The 15,905-nt window shown below is 44.8% G+C and overlaps 1 protein-coding gene across 1 annotated transcript in view; it reads left to right on the top strand.

Moving 5' to 3' along the window:
• si:dkey-34d22.1 (discoidin, CUB and LCCL domain-containing protein 1) overlaps nucleotides 1–15,905 on the top strand; it is a 165,100-nt gene that overhangs the window by 133,860 nt on the left and 15,335 nt on the right. Inside the window, exons 11-14 of the mRNA XM_041212080.1 lie at nucleotides 3,414–3,512; nucleotides 8,340–8,430; nucleotides 9,172–9,209; nucleotides 10,934–11,059. Of these exons, the coding sequence (XP_041068014.1) occupies nucleotides 3,414–3,512; nucleotides 8,340–8,430; nucleotides 9,172–9,209; nucleotides 10,934–11,059 (354 nt within the window). The remainder of the gene's footprint in view (nucleotides 1–3,413; nucleotides 3,513–8,339; nucleotides 8,431–9,171; nucleotides 9,210–10,933; nucleotides 11,060–15,905) is intronic.

Raw genomic sequence — 15,905 nt, 5'->3', positions numbered from 1 at the left:
TCACAGTCCTTCCCTTTTGTTCTCTCCTCCCAATCCTCCTTTTCCCGCCTCTGTTCCCGCTTAAAACCTGTTACCTTTGTAACTTTTTCCAGGTCTGACCATCAAGACCACCAGCTTGAAACACTAACTGTTTCTCTCCACAAATACTGCCTGACCTGCCGAGTATTTCCAGCATTTACTGATTCATTTCGGGTTTCCAGCATGCTGTTGTATAGATCAAAAAAGCACTGATGTAAATAACCAGAGCTTCCCCAATGGAGGAATACTCAATTGCTCATTGGGTGTGTTAGTTTGGTTTTTACATTATTAAACTAGCATCACAGAGACATGGGGTGAAATGTTTAGCTCGGTGGGCGGGCACCCGACCCTCTCGAGCCTAGAATGACGCGCGTTGACATCGGACGAGCATCCCGACGTCAGTGCACAGTCATGCGATATTTCATTCAGTAGGCGCGCACCAGAGTCGAAAGCACACCCGCCGACAATTAAAAGGCATGTTAAGGCCATTAAATTACCAATTAAGTTAAATTTTTCGCTGCCCGTCCAACCTTTACAGCTGGCGGGGCAGACGAAAACGCCAAGCAGCCTTTGCACTTTTTAGGAAACCTCATCCACGGGTGGGATGAGGTTTCCTAAAGCAAATAATAAAACTTAAAAATTAATATTTAATTAATAACATGTCCCTGCTCATGTGACAGAGTCATGTTTTATTACAGGATTTCCTTCTCTTTTTTTTGGAAGTGCTTCATCTCCCCGAGGCAGCTCAGTGCTCGGCCCGCTCGCACTCCCCCCCCCACCCCCAACACCCCATCCACACAGGCAGTGCTGAGCGCTGCCGCTCGCGTTTCCTGCTGGACGGGCCTTAATTGGCCCATAGGCGTGAAATCGCCTCCTGGCCTCAATCACGGGGCGGCGGTCAGCTTCCCGACCACCCCTGCCCGCCCAACGAGGGCAAGATTCTGGCCATGAGTTCAAATCCCACCATGGCACATGGGGAATTTAAATTCAGCTAATTAAATAATTTTGGAATAAAAAGCTATTATCAGTAATGGCAGCCCATGAAACTAGGGGATTGTCTTAAAAATCCATCTGGCTCACTAATGTCCTTGAGGGAAGGAAATCTGCCATCCTCACCTGGTCTGGCCTCTCTGACTCCAGATCCACAGCAATGTGGTTGACTCCAACTTGCCCTAGTGAGCTACTAAGTTACCACCGCCAACTTCTCAAGGGCACTTAAGGTTGCGTGATAAAGGCTTATGTAGATTGTGGCCCTTATCCGATCATAAAAACATAAATATCATTTTCTACTTTGTATCCTGTAACTAAGGAAACATTAGAATTTTTTGATAATGCTGAGACATATTTTTCAAGTTTACTAGTGGAGCTCTTTCGTCCCATCTTTGGACGGAATCATCCCAGAATTGCACGAAGTGGCAGATGTGGAAGATGTTTTACCCGCCAGCCGCAATGGCGGATTTTCACTCCTTATTGTCCCCTTCCCGTCCCATTAATTTCGCAGCCACAGGAAACACGCTGTCTTGCTGGTGGGCGGCCTCTGAATCACCTGCCAAGCCATTACCTCACCGCTTCCTCACTCCAGGTGCCATGTCTAAACTGCAGCCGCACACACACACACACAGTTCTCAATGCTTACAGCCCAGGACTGCTCCAGTGAAGATGTGGCCCTAAAAGCCAAGAAGAGTTCAGTGACCCGTCACTGTAATGCTTTTCATGGCATTCGAGGGCCGCCATGGTGTCCTCCACCCCCCGCTTTGGCCGCAGGGGGTCCAGCAATCTCACCACTCCGGCTTGGGAGGCGGTGGCAGTGGTGGTCAGTGCTAACACTGCACAGAAGAGGTCAGCCATCTGGTCATCCAGTGCAGGAAGAGGATGAATCATCTCATCCAAGCCGCCAGGGTATGGCAACCATCACATCACTCTAAACTCACAAGCCCATCACACATTCACGGGCATCTCACTCACTGCCAGCTCAGGGGACATCACCACTCACTCTCTCACACACACTCTCACATCTCCAATTGGCCACGTCTCCTCTGTCCTCATCACCTTGAGGCCACTTGCACAGATTCAACTTGTGCCCCCACACACACGCTGGGATATCCCGCTTCCCCAGTACAGCCCTCACCCTGCAGTCTGTTCCTTTGCCTGAGCTCACTTCTCCTCCTTCCCCAAGCAAGCCCTAGCCCTGCAGCCGTTGAAAAGCCACCCCCATCTTATGGCTGGTCTGGTAGGTAGATTCCTGCTCGTGAGCCCCTCCCCCCTAAAAGTGATGTGGTGCTGTCTGCGAAGCCTGGCACTGATGACCATGAGTGCTACCCGAAGCAAGGTAGGTAAACAAAACTTAAAGTCCCAAGCGAATTGCATCTCTCCAGGTACACATAAGTTGTGAAACGTGTTGACGTGACTGGATGATCCAGCATGGGGAAATGATTCCAGCGAGCAGGGCTTATAACGAGTCGCTAAAGAATTGGAATTAGGTTCCCAACATGCAGCAGAGGGAAACGCGGTCTGCCATTGACGGGTAGAGTGGATGATCGTAAACTGGTTTCACAATGGCGTAAAACTTATTTTTGGCCTTCTTGCTATATTGTCCGCTCACGCCCGCCATGATGCCCATTGTCAATGAGAGCAGAAAATTCCGGCCTTTGTCTTTCATGGAGCACAGTAATGATCAATACACGCCAGCAGGGTATAATAACAAACTTATAAGGTCATTTATACCTGGATATAATTACCACATACTCACTCTGTACCTGGTGTTTAATAATGCACCTGAATCTTGCTGAAAAGAGAGACACATTGCTGAAACTTTCCAATCTTACACTCATCAGGACAAAAGCAAGAATGCCAAATTTCAAACACCCAATGTGTCTGTCGGTCCCTGCTCTTTCCTATGCTGTTTTAAACATTCAGTCATGTTTAATTCTTCCATTCAATCTAGGCATTTCCCAGATCTCCTTGATATTATTGTAATTTAAATAAAGAAGGCAAAGCAAGTTCAAGATCCCATACATACACCCACATCCCAAATAGAAACAAAATTGCTGCTGATGTGATTTACCACATGGTGCCTGGTTTAAGAGCTGTATTGACAGATCCTTGAGCTAAAGATGTATGGTTAAATACACTGCTGAGAATGATGTGCAGAAGAAGGTGAGGGGAGGAGGTTAACAGAGGGACATATAGGAGCAGAACATAAATCATAGTGTAAGGAAAAGACTGCTAATCCTGCAAGGGAAAGTAAAGAAAATCCTCTCTTTGCTGTTGGAACTACTGAAGGGAGCTCTTCAAACTGCCTTTGATTGAAGCGCCAGGTTTTGAGGAGGATGCTGTTTAAGGTGTATCTCTCTGGATTGCGTTGAGATATTCACTCTGCCCTTGTTTCTCTCCAGGTCATCCACGTAGTTCAAAACCTTTGCCCAAGCCAACCGTTATCCCCACAGAAAGCAGCACTCTGCCGGATCCAATAGTGGTAGAGAAACACTCACCAGGTAATGTGAAAGCTGTAGAGAGCAAAAAAAAAACCTGCAAATGCTTAAAATCTTAAACTAAAACAGAAAATGCTGGAAATACACAATTTGCCATGTCAGTGTCTCTGAAAAGGAAGACAGGTTCAAGTGTGACACATGATCAAAGATCTGGTGTAAATTGTGACCTTTATGAGACCATGGGTATCATTTTCTATTCTGTAATTAAGATGTTAAATCTTTTGAAAATGGGCATGAAATATTTTCAAGTGTATTAGTAGAGATTTTAAGTTTTGGCTTTGTCCTTAATAGAGTACAATGTGGAGTTGCAATGATTAATAGAGGCTACTTGGGGGAGATGGTGGCGTAGTGGTAATATCATTGGACTAGCAAACAGAAGTCCAGATTTTAACACGGTAGCTGGTGGAATTTAAATTCAATGAAAAAATTATTACTGTTGTCTGAATAAACAGGGAAAAACAAAGTCAGGATTCCATACACATACCTACAAACTGGGCAGCTGGACAGTTAAAATCACCCAGGTTACTTTCCCACCTTGGAGGTGATGATTCCTGATTTTAATCTACTTACTCCTGGTTTTAAGCTGCTGCCAAAGACACCCACACAAAGCTGATGGGGTCTGACTGCAATTTTAACATGAGTGGGAAGCTGCAGTGAGTTTCTTGCCAGGTCAACATAGCAGGAATGCAGATCAGAACCAGAAAAGACCCAAGAAGGCACTTTTTTTGTGGAGAAGCTTTGAATTTTTAAGTTTCCCTCCAGGATCAACAAAATTAGCTTACACCTCCCACACCATGGACTCACCCATCAGCTATCTAATGACCAACTAGTAAAGAAGTTAGCAGGATCTCTGTGGGGGTCAAGGTAGCTTCAAATGACACACCTTCAATAGAAGTGGCAGGCCAGGTTATCTGATAGCTGTGACAAACAGCTTCATAAAATTTCCCTGCTGATAAAGCATCTGGTATACTTTTTACTCAGCTCCAGGAAACTGTGGAGATTAACGTTCTTACGGAGGATTGTTCTCTCTGGACATAGAGCAGGAAACTTTTTTTATTCATTCATGGGATGTGGGTTTCGCTGGTCGGGCCAGCATTTATTGCCCATCCTTAGTTGCCCTTGAGAAGGTGGTGGTGAGCTGCCTTCTTGAACTGTTGCAGTCCATGTGGCGTAGGTACACCCGCCGTGCTGTCAGGGAGGGGGTTCCAGGATTTTGACCCAGCGACAGTGAAGTAACGGTGATATATTTCTAAGTCAGGATGGTGAGTGACTTGGTGGGGAACTTCCAGGTGGCGCTTTTCCCATCTATCTGATGTCCTTGACCTTCTAGGTGGTAACGGTCATGGGTTTGGAAGGTGCTGTATAAGGAGCCTTGGTGAATTTTTGCAGTGTATCTTGTGGATGGTACACACTGCTGCTACTGTGCATCGGTGGTGGAGGGAGTGAATGTTGTGGATGTGGTGCCAATCAAGCAGGCTGCTTTGTCCTGGACGGTGTCCAGCTTCTTGAGTGTTGTAGGAGCTGTATTCGTCCAGGCAAGTGGGGAGTATTCCATCACACTCCTGACTTGTGCCTTGTAGATGGTGGACAAGCTTTGGGGAGTCAGGAGGCGAGTTACTCGTCGTACGATACCTAGCCTCCGACCTGTTCTTGTGCTCAATGTTCTGCCTGAGTATGCTAGGTAACTTGAATTCATTAAACTCCGGCCTGCCCCTCCACGTACTTGGATTCCTAACCTTTGATTTAGTCAATCTGCACCTCACCTCTCTGCATTTCAATAAATTGAGTGTGTCCCTGTCAGCAGATCTCTCCATATCTACAGCTAATTGGCAGAAACTTGACCCATTTCTCAGTAGCTTTGTGTGGAGACTCTTAAACATGACAGAGAAAAATCAATTGGAAGAGTTCAGCTTTGGCTTTGACGACTCTGTGCTATGTCATTTTTATAATGGCTTTGACAAAAATAGCACAGTGAAACTTACTAACAAAACAAAAATTACTCCAGCTCCTATTTCTTCATAATAAGCCAAAGATTAGTAAGTTGCAAATTGCTTTAGATGAATCGTCATTGGGTTCACAAATGGCACATGTCATTCAGTGTGGAGTATTACTGTATTATATACAGGTGGCCAGGTACTTCAAGAAATTCCATGCGTGAGTGTTAAAAATAACAGAGCAGAATGGGAAATCATTGATAGGTCTCTAAAGATTCATAAGTAATGTGTGGTAGCTGCAGGGAAGCAATAAATCTTCCAGGAAATATTGCTACCTCAATAAAGCAAAAGCATTATTCTTCAGTTATCTAAGACTTTTGTATCTTTGCACTTTAATTGTGTTCCACTTTGGCCTCCACATCTGGTGATGGTTAGATATAGAGGCTCTAGAGAGAATGCAGAGGAAGGCAGCAACAATGATATCTAAACTTATTTAACTTACTCTCATTTAAGAGGATAGGCTTAGGAAGCCAGGGTCATTAACTTTGGAGAAATGTAGGCTCAAGGGGGTAAATTTGAAGTTTGTTAAAATTCTGAAAGTAGATTTGGATAAGATACTTGAAACTAAAAACAATAAACAAGCTCATTAAAGACATTTAATACGGCAAAAAGTCAGTTAAGATGTGAGTAAGTGTTCATTTTCAGAGTCTTGTTGTCCACTTGAACGGTTTACCGGTGGACACAGTAGAAATGGGTATACCGTCATCCTTTAAGAAGGGACCTGGTTATTTTCTGATGAACAAAGACTTTGAGATGGATGAGGATTAGCTGAGTATGTGGGAGAGGAATTTTCTAGCGTTCTTCCTGAAATTAGCCAAAAGTTTTCTTCTTGGTTTTTGCCTTTCCTGGGAGTTAGCACATCCAACAGTTGGGGAGGGCAGTGCATGAGATTGCGCCACCTAGTGGAAAGAGTAAACACTGAGTGGCCTTTTTCCTCACCTACATATGTTCCTATTTCAAATGAACTGATTGCAACGGGTTGTGCACATTCGGAGCAGGTATCTGGACAGTTTTTAAGAGTGCGTCTCACGATAGGAAATATACTATGTCTTTTCTTAAAATTTATTTAGCCGTGCAGAACTGAAGATTTGTTGCTGCTAGCTCTCCTTTTGAAGGGAAGGAAAGTACACGGTTCAAGTTAACAGCTGCAGTGAGCTTGGATGGAAAATGGGAAACACAAAATAAGAATGGTAAAAAGTCACTAAAGCCTTTGTCCATAGTGGGTGGATGCTGTAGTCTTAGGTTTAGACCTAGTGGCACATAAGGCAGACAAAGCACATGCTTATGTCTCTTCCCATGGCTAGTTTTTTCACGGAACAGGTCACCCAGCTTGCAGAGCTGAACAAATGGGGTTGACCTCAGATTCAACGCCTGCCTGTGGGTAAGAATCACTGCTGGGGAGGGGCAGTGGAGTAACTACATTGAGTGTCAGTGGCCCTTGCTTTGGGAGGGAGAAAGATTTAACAAGGGGGCAGGTTTTTTCCAGTTGGCGAGCAGGGGGTGGGACCTGCTCGCCCTCGTGTAAAATGACGCGAGGATACATCGGGCGTGTGTCCCGAAGTCACTCCGCGTCATTTAGATTTTCAGTTCGGTGGACGTGCAGCCAACGACCTGTTAAGGCCATTAAAAAACTAACTAACCTGATTGATGGACCTTCCCATCCAACCTTAGGGTCTCGGAGAAAGCAGGAAACCTCATCCACGGGCAGGATGAGGTTAAATGAGGGCTTTTAAATGTTTAATAAAAGTTAAGGACATGTCCGAACTCATGTGACAGTGTCAGATGAGGGGACGTGTCAGGGGAATTTTTTTTATTACCTTTCTGTCAACTTGTGAATGGGAGCCGATCTCCCTGAGGCAGCGCTTTGCCTCAAGGAGATCTGTGCGCACGCTCTTTCTTGCGCATGCGCAAATGAGTGCACTCCCGGCTGAGGGAATTCCCCCCACCTCCCCCGCCCACACAGGGAATGCATATCACTTCCTGGCGGACGTCATGCTGGACGGGCCTTAATTGGCCCACCCACTTAAAATGGCGGCGCCCCCCCGCCCCCCCAACCATGAGCGCCAATCAGAAGGCCACCCACCCGCGCCCACTCCAGCACTTCCCCTCCCAACAGGGGGGAAAATGTTGCCCAAAGGCTCCTCCCACATGTGTGGACATCGAATTAGTTATACTACCCACAATCGTAGAACGTGCCCAATGCCCAGGGTACCACATGAAGAATCATGCTCTTAGGGATTGCCATTGCCTGTGCAACCACAAAAGGAGCAGCCATCTTTTTAAGGTGAAGGGGAAATTACTCTGAAAAGGATACAAACTTTAGAAACAGCAGATAATTAAAATCTTGGTAATCAAGTTATGTGAAAACCAAATTTACCTGACTAGAGCATTAAACAAGAATTCATGGCCAATATTGAATGTCACCATTTTTTATTTATAATGTGTTCTTTTCTAAGCCCTTGCTTCATAGATATTCAACCCCATCATCTTTACCCAACTAGGAAAGCCAGCGAACAGCTTCTAGCACAACTATATTGTGGAGAAGCTAGCAGGAGGTACGCGGTCATGAGGGTGAAATGGATAGTGACATTTTTTCCAACTTTGGGGGTACTCACTTAGCAGCCAGATGAAGCAGGAACAAAACCCTGAACGTGTATTGGCAATTACATTTGAATGCTGGTCTTGGCTAGGACTCAAAACTTGCAGCCACCATGGATAGGAAAACAAAGATGAAAGCTTGCATTCATGAAGGTACTTAAAGGGGTGTTGATTTAGATTAGGTTTCTTATAATTATAATCAAACGTACATTGTAATTTATATTACTTATTTTTGCAGGTTTTAATCTAATGGTGATACTTATTGTAGTTGGTTCTGCAGTAATCATTTCTACAGCTGTCCTATTGCTATGCCTATACTGTAAGAAAAGGTGAGTCATCGGATATATTGTTAAAATCCAGTGTTCAGTAAACAGAAGAGGAAGTTTAAACTTATTCAGAAGTCTATTCTCCTTTGTTTCTAATCTTTTAGAATTAAGTGATTTTTTTAGTTGATTAAGACTGCGTTTGTCACATTATTACAAAACTTTGCTTCTTCATAGAGACATGAATTTCTTAAAATATCTAAAGCTGAAAGAGTTATCAGATTTGGACAGTAGCTAGTGAAAGATAGTGGCTTAATACCAAGATGTGACACTGAATCCTTGAAAAAGGCAGCTGGCTTTTGCGTGAACTGATTTTTAAAAATAAAATACGAAAATCATGTGTTAGTCGTTAATGTTTGTAATGAGCTTCAGCTTAGTTGTGAGTCCTTTGAATTGAGGTTAAAGAATGTTACTTTCAGTAATAATGCGCAATAATCTTTGTTGAATCCTTTGCATTTTGTGTAATTAGGATGTATTATGCAAATATGTTGATATTGGAGCACGGTACTGAACAAGCTGTAACAGCAAAGTACTGATACGCATGAGAAAGACGGAAAGCGTTTAAAGATTATTTGCATTTTGCTGTGGATTATGACCAGTGATTTTTTTATATGTATAAATTGCTAATTTTGAGGAATTTTATGGAGTTGAATTATATTTTATCTGTGGGATATAATTGTTATTTGTGTAAAATATGAGATTTTGTGCTTGTACAGATGTCTATAATTGATATTTTATTGTATGTAGGAAGACTGGGCCAAGAATGGACTGTTCTTTCCTAGGAGGTAAATTATTTTGTTAATTTTCAGAATGTACCAGGTTGTCACTTAATATTTGATTCTGTGATGCCTAAACTTTGCCAACTTGTCCTGAAGTCATTGAACCTTGCTGTGCAATGGGTCCACAGGCACTGGTGACCCTCCAGTATCTCACCTAGGTGGCTATGTGTGAGACAAGACAGTCAGCATCGAAAGACTGGCTAGCTAACTGTTTGAGAATAGACAGCATCACAGCTGAGCTTGATTCTATCCTCACCCAAATGTCAATAAGTGTACAGGAACAGCAAGTGACAGATAAATAGTGAGTATCCACTCACTTTCTCCCTGACCTTGTCAAGAGTGGACAACAGCTCTGCCCCTTAAGAGACTGAGTGGAAGTCACAGAATTGTACATCATAGAAAGATCTATTCAGCCCATTGAGTATGCGCCAGGTCTTTTGAAGAGCGGTCCAGTTAGTCCCATATCCTTGCAATTTTTTCTCCTTCAAATATTTATCCAATGGCCTTTTGAAGGATGCTATTGAATTTACACCCAGCACCATATAAAGAGCAGTGCATTCCAAATCCTAGCCACTTGTTGCATAAAAAAAGTTTTTTGCTCTTGTTGCCTTTGATTCTTTTGAAAATCACCTTAAGCCTTTGTCCTTTGATTATCAACCTTTCAATTTCTCTGTTTCAAGAGAAAACCCTACCTAAACACTTCAAGGTATTAAAGACTTTTATCAAAGTCTTCAACTTCTCTGCTCAAAGGAACTCGATCACAAAGGCCAATGCCTAGCATGTCCAGACTTTGGCCTGTTTTCTGGCCCTTCCACTACACTTCTGATGGTGGGGGTGCATTGAAGGGCTAAGGAATTTCAAGCCCTATGTCTTTGTTGAGATCTTTGGAATGTTGTCTGTGAAGTCTAAATGATTTGGATTGGAAGTTGCACTTTTAATGTCAGTAATATACTGGACATGACCTTTGTGGTTTACAGAAAATCTCGATGTTTTATTTAATTCTTGGAAGTGACCCCCACCCCCTCCCTCCTCTCCAATATTTCAATTAAATGCCCATTCTTCACAGTGAACTTTGAAAGTAGCTATTAACACAGTTTGTCTGCAAAGTACAACTACTCATCAGAAATAACAGCTACTTCTGCATTATATAACCTAAGAAATAAGAGAAAATGTTGGAAATGCTCAGCAAGTCAGGCAGCATCTGTAGAGAAAGAAACAGAGTTAACATTTCAGGTCGATGACCTTTCGTCAGAACTGTAATAGATTTTCAGCAAGTACAGAGGCAGGGACAAGGGATGAGGAAAGAATAAAAGGGAAGATCTGTGATAGGGTGGAAAATAAGAGAGATTAAATGGATAAAGGGACAATAGTGACAGGCAAAAAAAGGATGGTATTGGGACAAGTAAAGAAACATATAATGGGTCCAGAGGAGGTGTGAATGGAATAGCATAAATATTTCCAGCAGTCCTTATCCAAAAGCATAGGAACAATGGCTATGATCCAAAATTGCTGAACTCAGTCTTGAATCCAGAAAGCTGTAAGGTTGGAAGATGAGTTGCAGTTTCTTGAGCTTCTGTTGAGCATCAGATAGTGCCTTTCAATTCCTTCTCATCTCCCAGAGTGCTTCATAGCCTATTAAGTACTTTTGAAGTGTCATTCATTTGTTTGGACGGCATGAAGGTGACCAACCGGAAAAGTTGTTTATTTTCCACGTTCCTCTTTATCTTCAGTATGTGACAAATCAGTGAAAAAGCAGAACTGTCAAAGAAGTCAGCAGCAGCCCACAGAGTCAAAGGTCATTATTTATACCAGTGAGGAGGGATTGAACAGGAACTTCACTGGAAACAACTTGTCAGGTATTGGATCTGTTCCTTTCCGTCAATAAATATCACATTTCCTTAACTGTAATTTTTATCTTGCTTTTCTCCCCTCCTCTCCTGAAAGCAGGGATTAATACTGGATTGAAATTAAATATGTAAGTGTAACCTTCGAATGTTTCACCCAAATAGCCACTCTTACATGACTGTCAGCTCTCTATTTGACCCTGGAGGATAACCCAACAGATTATAACTTTGTTCTGCAACTGCACTTTTAAACCAAAGGTTACTCGATAGCATCAGGAGTGGGACAGAAAGGTTAGTTAGATCATCATGGCTGTCCATCTATACATGGTGCAACCAGCATGTACCATTAATTCCCCCTCCCCACTCCTGCATTTGCTGATGATACCAAACTAGGTGGAAAGGTGAGCTGTGGGGAGGACACAGAGAGGCTACAGAGAAATATAGGCAGGTTAGGTGAGTGGACAACAAGATGGCAAATGAAATATATTATAGGGAATTGTGAAGTTATTCACTTTGGTTGTAAGAATAAAAAAGAATACTTTTTTAAAAAGTGAGAAACTTGTAAACGTTGATGTTAAAATAGACTTGGCGTGTTTGTACAAGGAACATAGAATGTGAGCATGCAGTGGCAGCAAGCAGTTAGGAAGACAAATGCTATGTTGGCCTTTACTGCAAGGGGATTAAGTACAAGAATAAAGAAGTCTTACAGTTGTACAGGGTTTTGGTAAGAGCGCATCTGGAATACCGTGCGCAGTTTTGGTCTCCACATTTAAGAAAGGGTATACTTGCATTGGAGGCGGTACAGTGAACGCTCACTAAATTGGTCCCTAGGATGAGGGGGTTGCCCTGTGATGAGAGGCTGAGTAAATTGGGCTTATATTCTCTGGAGTTTAGAAGAAGGGGGGCAATCTCATTGAAACTTACAAAATTCTGAAGGGGGTTGATAGGGTAGATGCTGAGAGATTGTTTCCACTGGTCGGGGAATCTAAAGCACAGGGGCACAGTCTAAGGGCACAGGATAAGGGGCTGATAGTTTAGGACTAAGATGAGGAGAAATTTCTTCATTTATATCTACCCCAGACAGTTGTGGATGATCTATCGTTGAATACATTTAAGGCTGGGATAGACAGATTTTTGGTCTCTCAGGGAATTAAGAGATATGGGGAGTGGGCGGGAAAGTGGAGTTGAAGTCCATGATCAGCCATGATTGTATTGAATGGCGGAGCAGGCTTGATGGGCTATGTGGTCTACTCCAGCTCCGATTTCTTGAGTTCTGTCACACAGTCTCCTGGGAGAGACAAACAAGAGAGAAAAAAATAGGCCAGTTTGTCTCCGAACATCAAACCCCAGGAGACTGCAGCAACAAGATCAATAATTGCAACTACCCTTTACCTACCCTCTAATGACATGAGATGTCCTTGTCACTCTGGAACACAATTGACCTCCGGTTGAGCGGCTGCAAAGATACAATTGTTTAACATACAATTGATACTAAACTCCAGAGTTTGATCATTCTCTCCTTGCATCTAACCTAACTCTAATTCTTGCCCAAAGTCAACAGACTTCTGGCTGCTCTCCAAATTTTCCGGTCCCACCTGTGCCAATTCCCGCCATGGCAGGGCTGGTAAATCTTGGCCTTTATTTTTGTATTTTGTATTCAGTTCTTGATCCTCACATCCCTTTACAGTGCTAATAACATGTACCTGGATGATATCTATTCCTTTCACCATTTAAAAATACATAATTGTATCACATCAAACTGCAAACTTAACCCATGAAAAAAATTCCTTAACCCTAACATTTTGGCCCTAAAGCTAAGTATCCTCCTGCTGGAAATCCTAGCTGGCTCTTCACATCTTTCACCTTAAGACCAATTATAACATCCAATTTACTGTTCTGGCTGAGATAAGCTAACTCAACAACATCAAAGAATTGAACCAGATGGCAGAATTTTCCGTGCCCGTTGACATCGGGCGTGTTCGATGACATGAGCGGACAACATGGTGAGAAGACTAAAAATCGGTTTCACACCATCGTAAAACCAGTTTGCAATTGTCTGCTCAGCCCATCGATGGCAGGTGACATTTCCCGCCATCGAACATCGGGAACCTCAATGTAATACATCAATCAGCATGTCATTCTAAGTCTAGCCCACCGGACTCATCCCCCCGCTGGATCGTCCGCCTATGTCGGCGTGATTGCATGCCAATGTGTTTCACCACAGCAGATAAAGGGTGTGCACTTGGGCTGCAATTTGGGGGGAACTTGGAGGTGAGTGCACAGTAACATTGCGGAGCACTTGTAAGGGACACCTGTTGGACTTAAAGGTTGAGGCGTTTTGGTGGGGGGCAAAGGCTGCCATGCAGTTGAGGCATCTTGGGGAGTGTGGCAAAGGCTGCCCTGCAGTTCAAGGTAGCGCACAAGCATATGCAGGGTAGTGGGGGGGAGAGGGCAGTGGGCAAGGGAAGCAGCCATGCATTAGGGACACCTTGTATAAAGTGATCATTCCTCTGGAGCTGAGACAGTTCAGGTGTGATTGGAGTTGGGGGCCTCTTGCTTCTCTGCCCACTCAAGCAATGCAGAGGCATGAAAATGCCACCAGGTGCCCCAGAGCTTTTCACCTCTTGGGCACAGACTGCAAACTAATGAACATTTTAATGGACTGCAGAATAGTTGGACGACTGGGCACGTTGTACAGTCTCCTCGCTAAAGCTGGCCATGGAGCAGTCACTGGTGGAGGCACTCACAGCCCCTTGCAATCCCGGTTTGGACCAGTCTCCCCCATGGTTCATGCTAACAGGGCAGCCTTGCAGTGGGGGTTAGGAGAATGCCTGTGCCTGAGCTGAGAGCACAGCCTGCAGTCCAGTGGGCAAAGCTGCTGCCAATTGGCCAGGTGGGGTGGGGGGGGAGGAGGGTGGGGTTTTGGGCAGCCATGTAGCGGACTCATCTTTGGCCATCCAAGTGGTGGCCAGCACTCTCCGGGATGCATTAAATGGCCTTCAGACTTAACCAAGAGTGCTTCTTAGTATACCCATGCTATCCCACATGTCTCTGTTTTATCCTGCAGGAGTACATCAGGATCATGGAGCCTGGTGAACTAACTGTGTGCCTCGTGGCACAAAGAGAGTGAAGGTGATGGAGAAGAGAGCAACTGGCTGCACTGAGGGAGAAGCAACAACCTCAGGAAGAAGGGATGACTGGGGCTCCCGTACACACTGCTGAAAAGCTACCGTGAGCTGTCGCTAGACCCAGTGTCTATGTATATCACCTTTCATTCCCGCAAATGATGGAGAACCAGTGTTGCTGGAGACTGCGCATGTCTGGGAACTGGTTGCTTACATCTGCCACCTGCTGCAGGATTCAGCGCATGGGAACATGGAGGGCATCCATTGTCAGTGGTTGTGAAAGTGACAGCGGCGCTCAATTTCTACATCAGTGACTCCTTTCAGAGCTCCACAGGTGACCTCTGTGGGCTTTTCACAAGCCTCCACCCACAAATGCATCCATGAGGTCACGGATGCCATCTTCATGAGGGCACACAACTTTGTGCATTTCACCCAGGACCACGAGAGCCAGGATGCAACAGCGATTAAATTTGCCCGGATCTCAGGTTTCCCACAGGTGCAGGGGTGCCATTGACTGCACTCGGGTGGCGCTCAGATCTCCATCGCAACGCATGGTCAACTAGGTCAACCGCAGGGGACTACATTCGCTGAATGTGCAACTGGTGTGTGACCACCACAGATGCATCCTGCAAGTCTGCGCATAGTTTCCAGGGAGTGGCCATGACTCCTACATTCTCAGTTGGTCCCAGATCCCTGACTTCTTCCAGGGTCCACAGAGGCTGCAGGGACAACTCCTCGAGGACAAGGGCGACCTGCCATAGAAATGGCTGAAGACACCCGTGTGGCAGCCTCAGACTGCAGCAGAGGAGGTATAATGAGGCTCATGCTGCAACTCACAACTTAGTGGAGCAAACCATTGGGATGCTGAAAATGAGGATCTGGTGCCTGGACCAGTCTGGTGGAGCCCTGCAATACAGTCCGCAGAGGGTGTCACGGATCATTGTCGCCTGCTGTTCCCTTTACAACCTAGTGTTGCAATGGGAAGAGGAGCTGGCTGAGGAGGAGACGCAGGGAGATGTCGATGGTGATGAGAGTGATGAGGTCTTCAAAGAAAATGATGACAGTGGTGAGGCCCTCGCACTGGCCAGATGAGGCAGGTGCACTCAGAAGGCCCTCATAGCTGCTAGATTTGGTGAGGATGATGACGAAATGCTGTGAGGAGACACCATAAGTTCTTCACATAGCTTCTGTGAATGTCTGATTCCTGTCTGGCTTATGGCAGCGCACATATCCTCTGTAATAATGCTCCTGCCATGGAGATGCAGTGGAGGCCCTAATAGTCGCTCAGTTGCAAAAGGATGATGATGACATGCAGTGAGGACACTCCATAGATCTTCACATAGACTCTGTGAATGTCTGACTCCTGTCTGGCTGAGGGCAGCTCGCTAGCGCTCTGTGATCAGGGTCATATCATACAGATGCAGCCATGAAACTTTAAAGGCATCTGATCCTTTGTCTGCCTTCAGCACCTGGTCACAGATGCTGAAGAAATGGAGGCCAGCCCCACCTTAAAGGTGCTGAGAGCACACAGAGAGAATGACGGAACTCTGTGATGCCTGTCCACGACATTCTGGCAGCAAAGACAAGCACCATCGAGGTGCAGACATCACTAGTGTGTCCAGGGAGTTTGAGGCCGGACCATCACTTTGGTCTGAAGGCTGCACAAAGCACAGGGAAGAGGCCCTGGACTGAGACACCTGCTTTTACCTTATGCAGAAAGGTTTCACATCTGA

This window comes from Carcharodon carcharias, chromosome 19 (assembly GCF_017639515.1).
Source record: "Carcharodon carcharias isolate sCarCar2 chromosome 19, sCarCar2.pri, whole genome shotgun sequence".
In the NCBI taxonomy this organism is placed as follows: Eukaryota; Metazoa; Chordata; class Chondrichthyes; order Lamniformes; family Lamnidae; genus Carcharodon; species Carcharodon carcharias.
The sequence above is the reverse complement of the archived record's forward strand: the minus strand, read 5'-3'. Positions and strand labels throughout refer to the sequence as shown.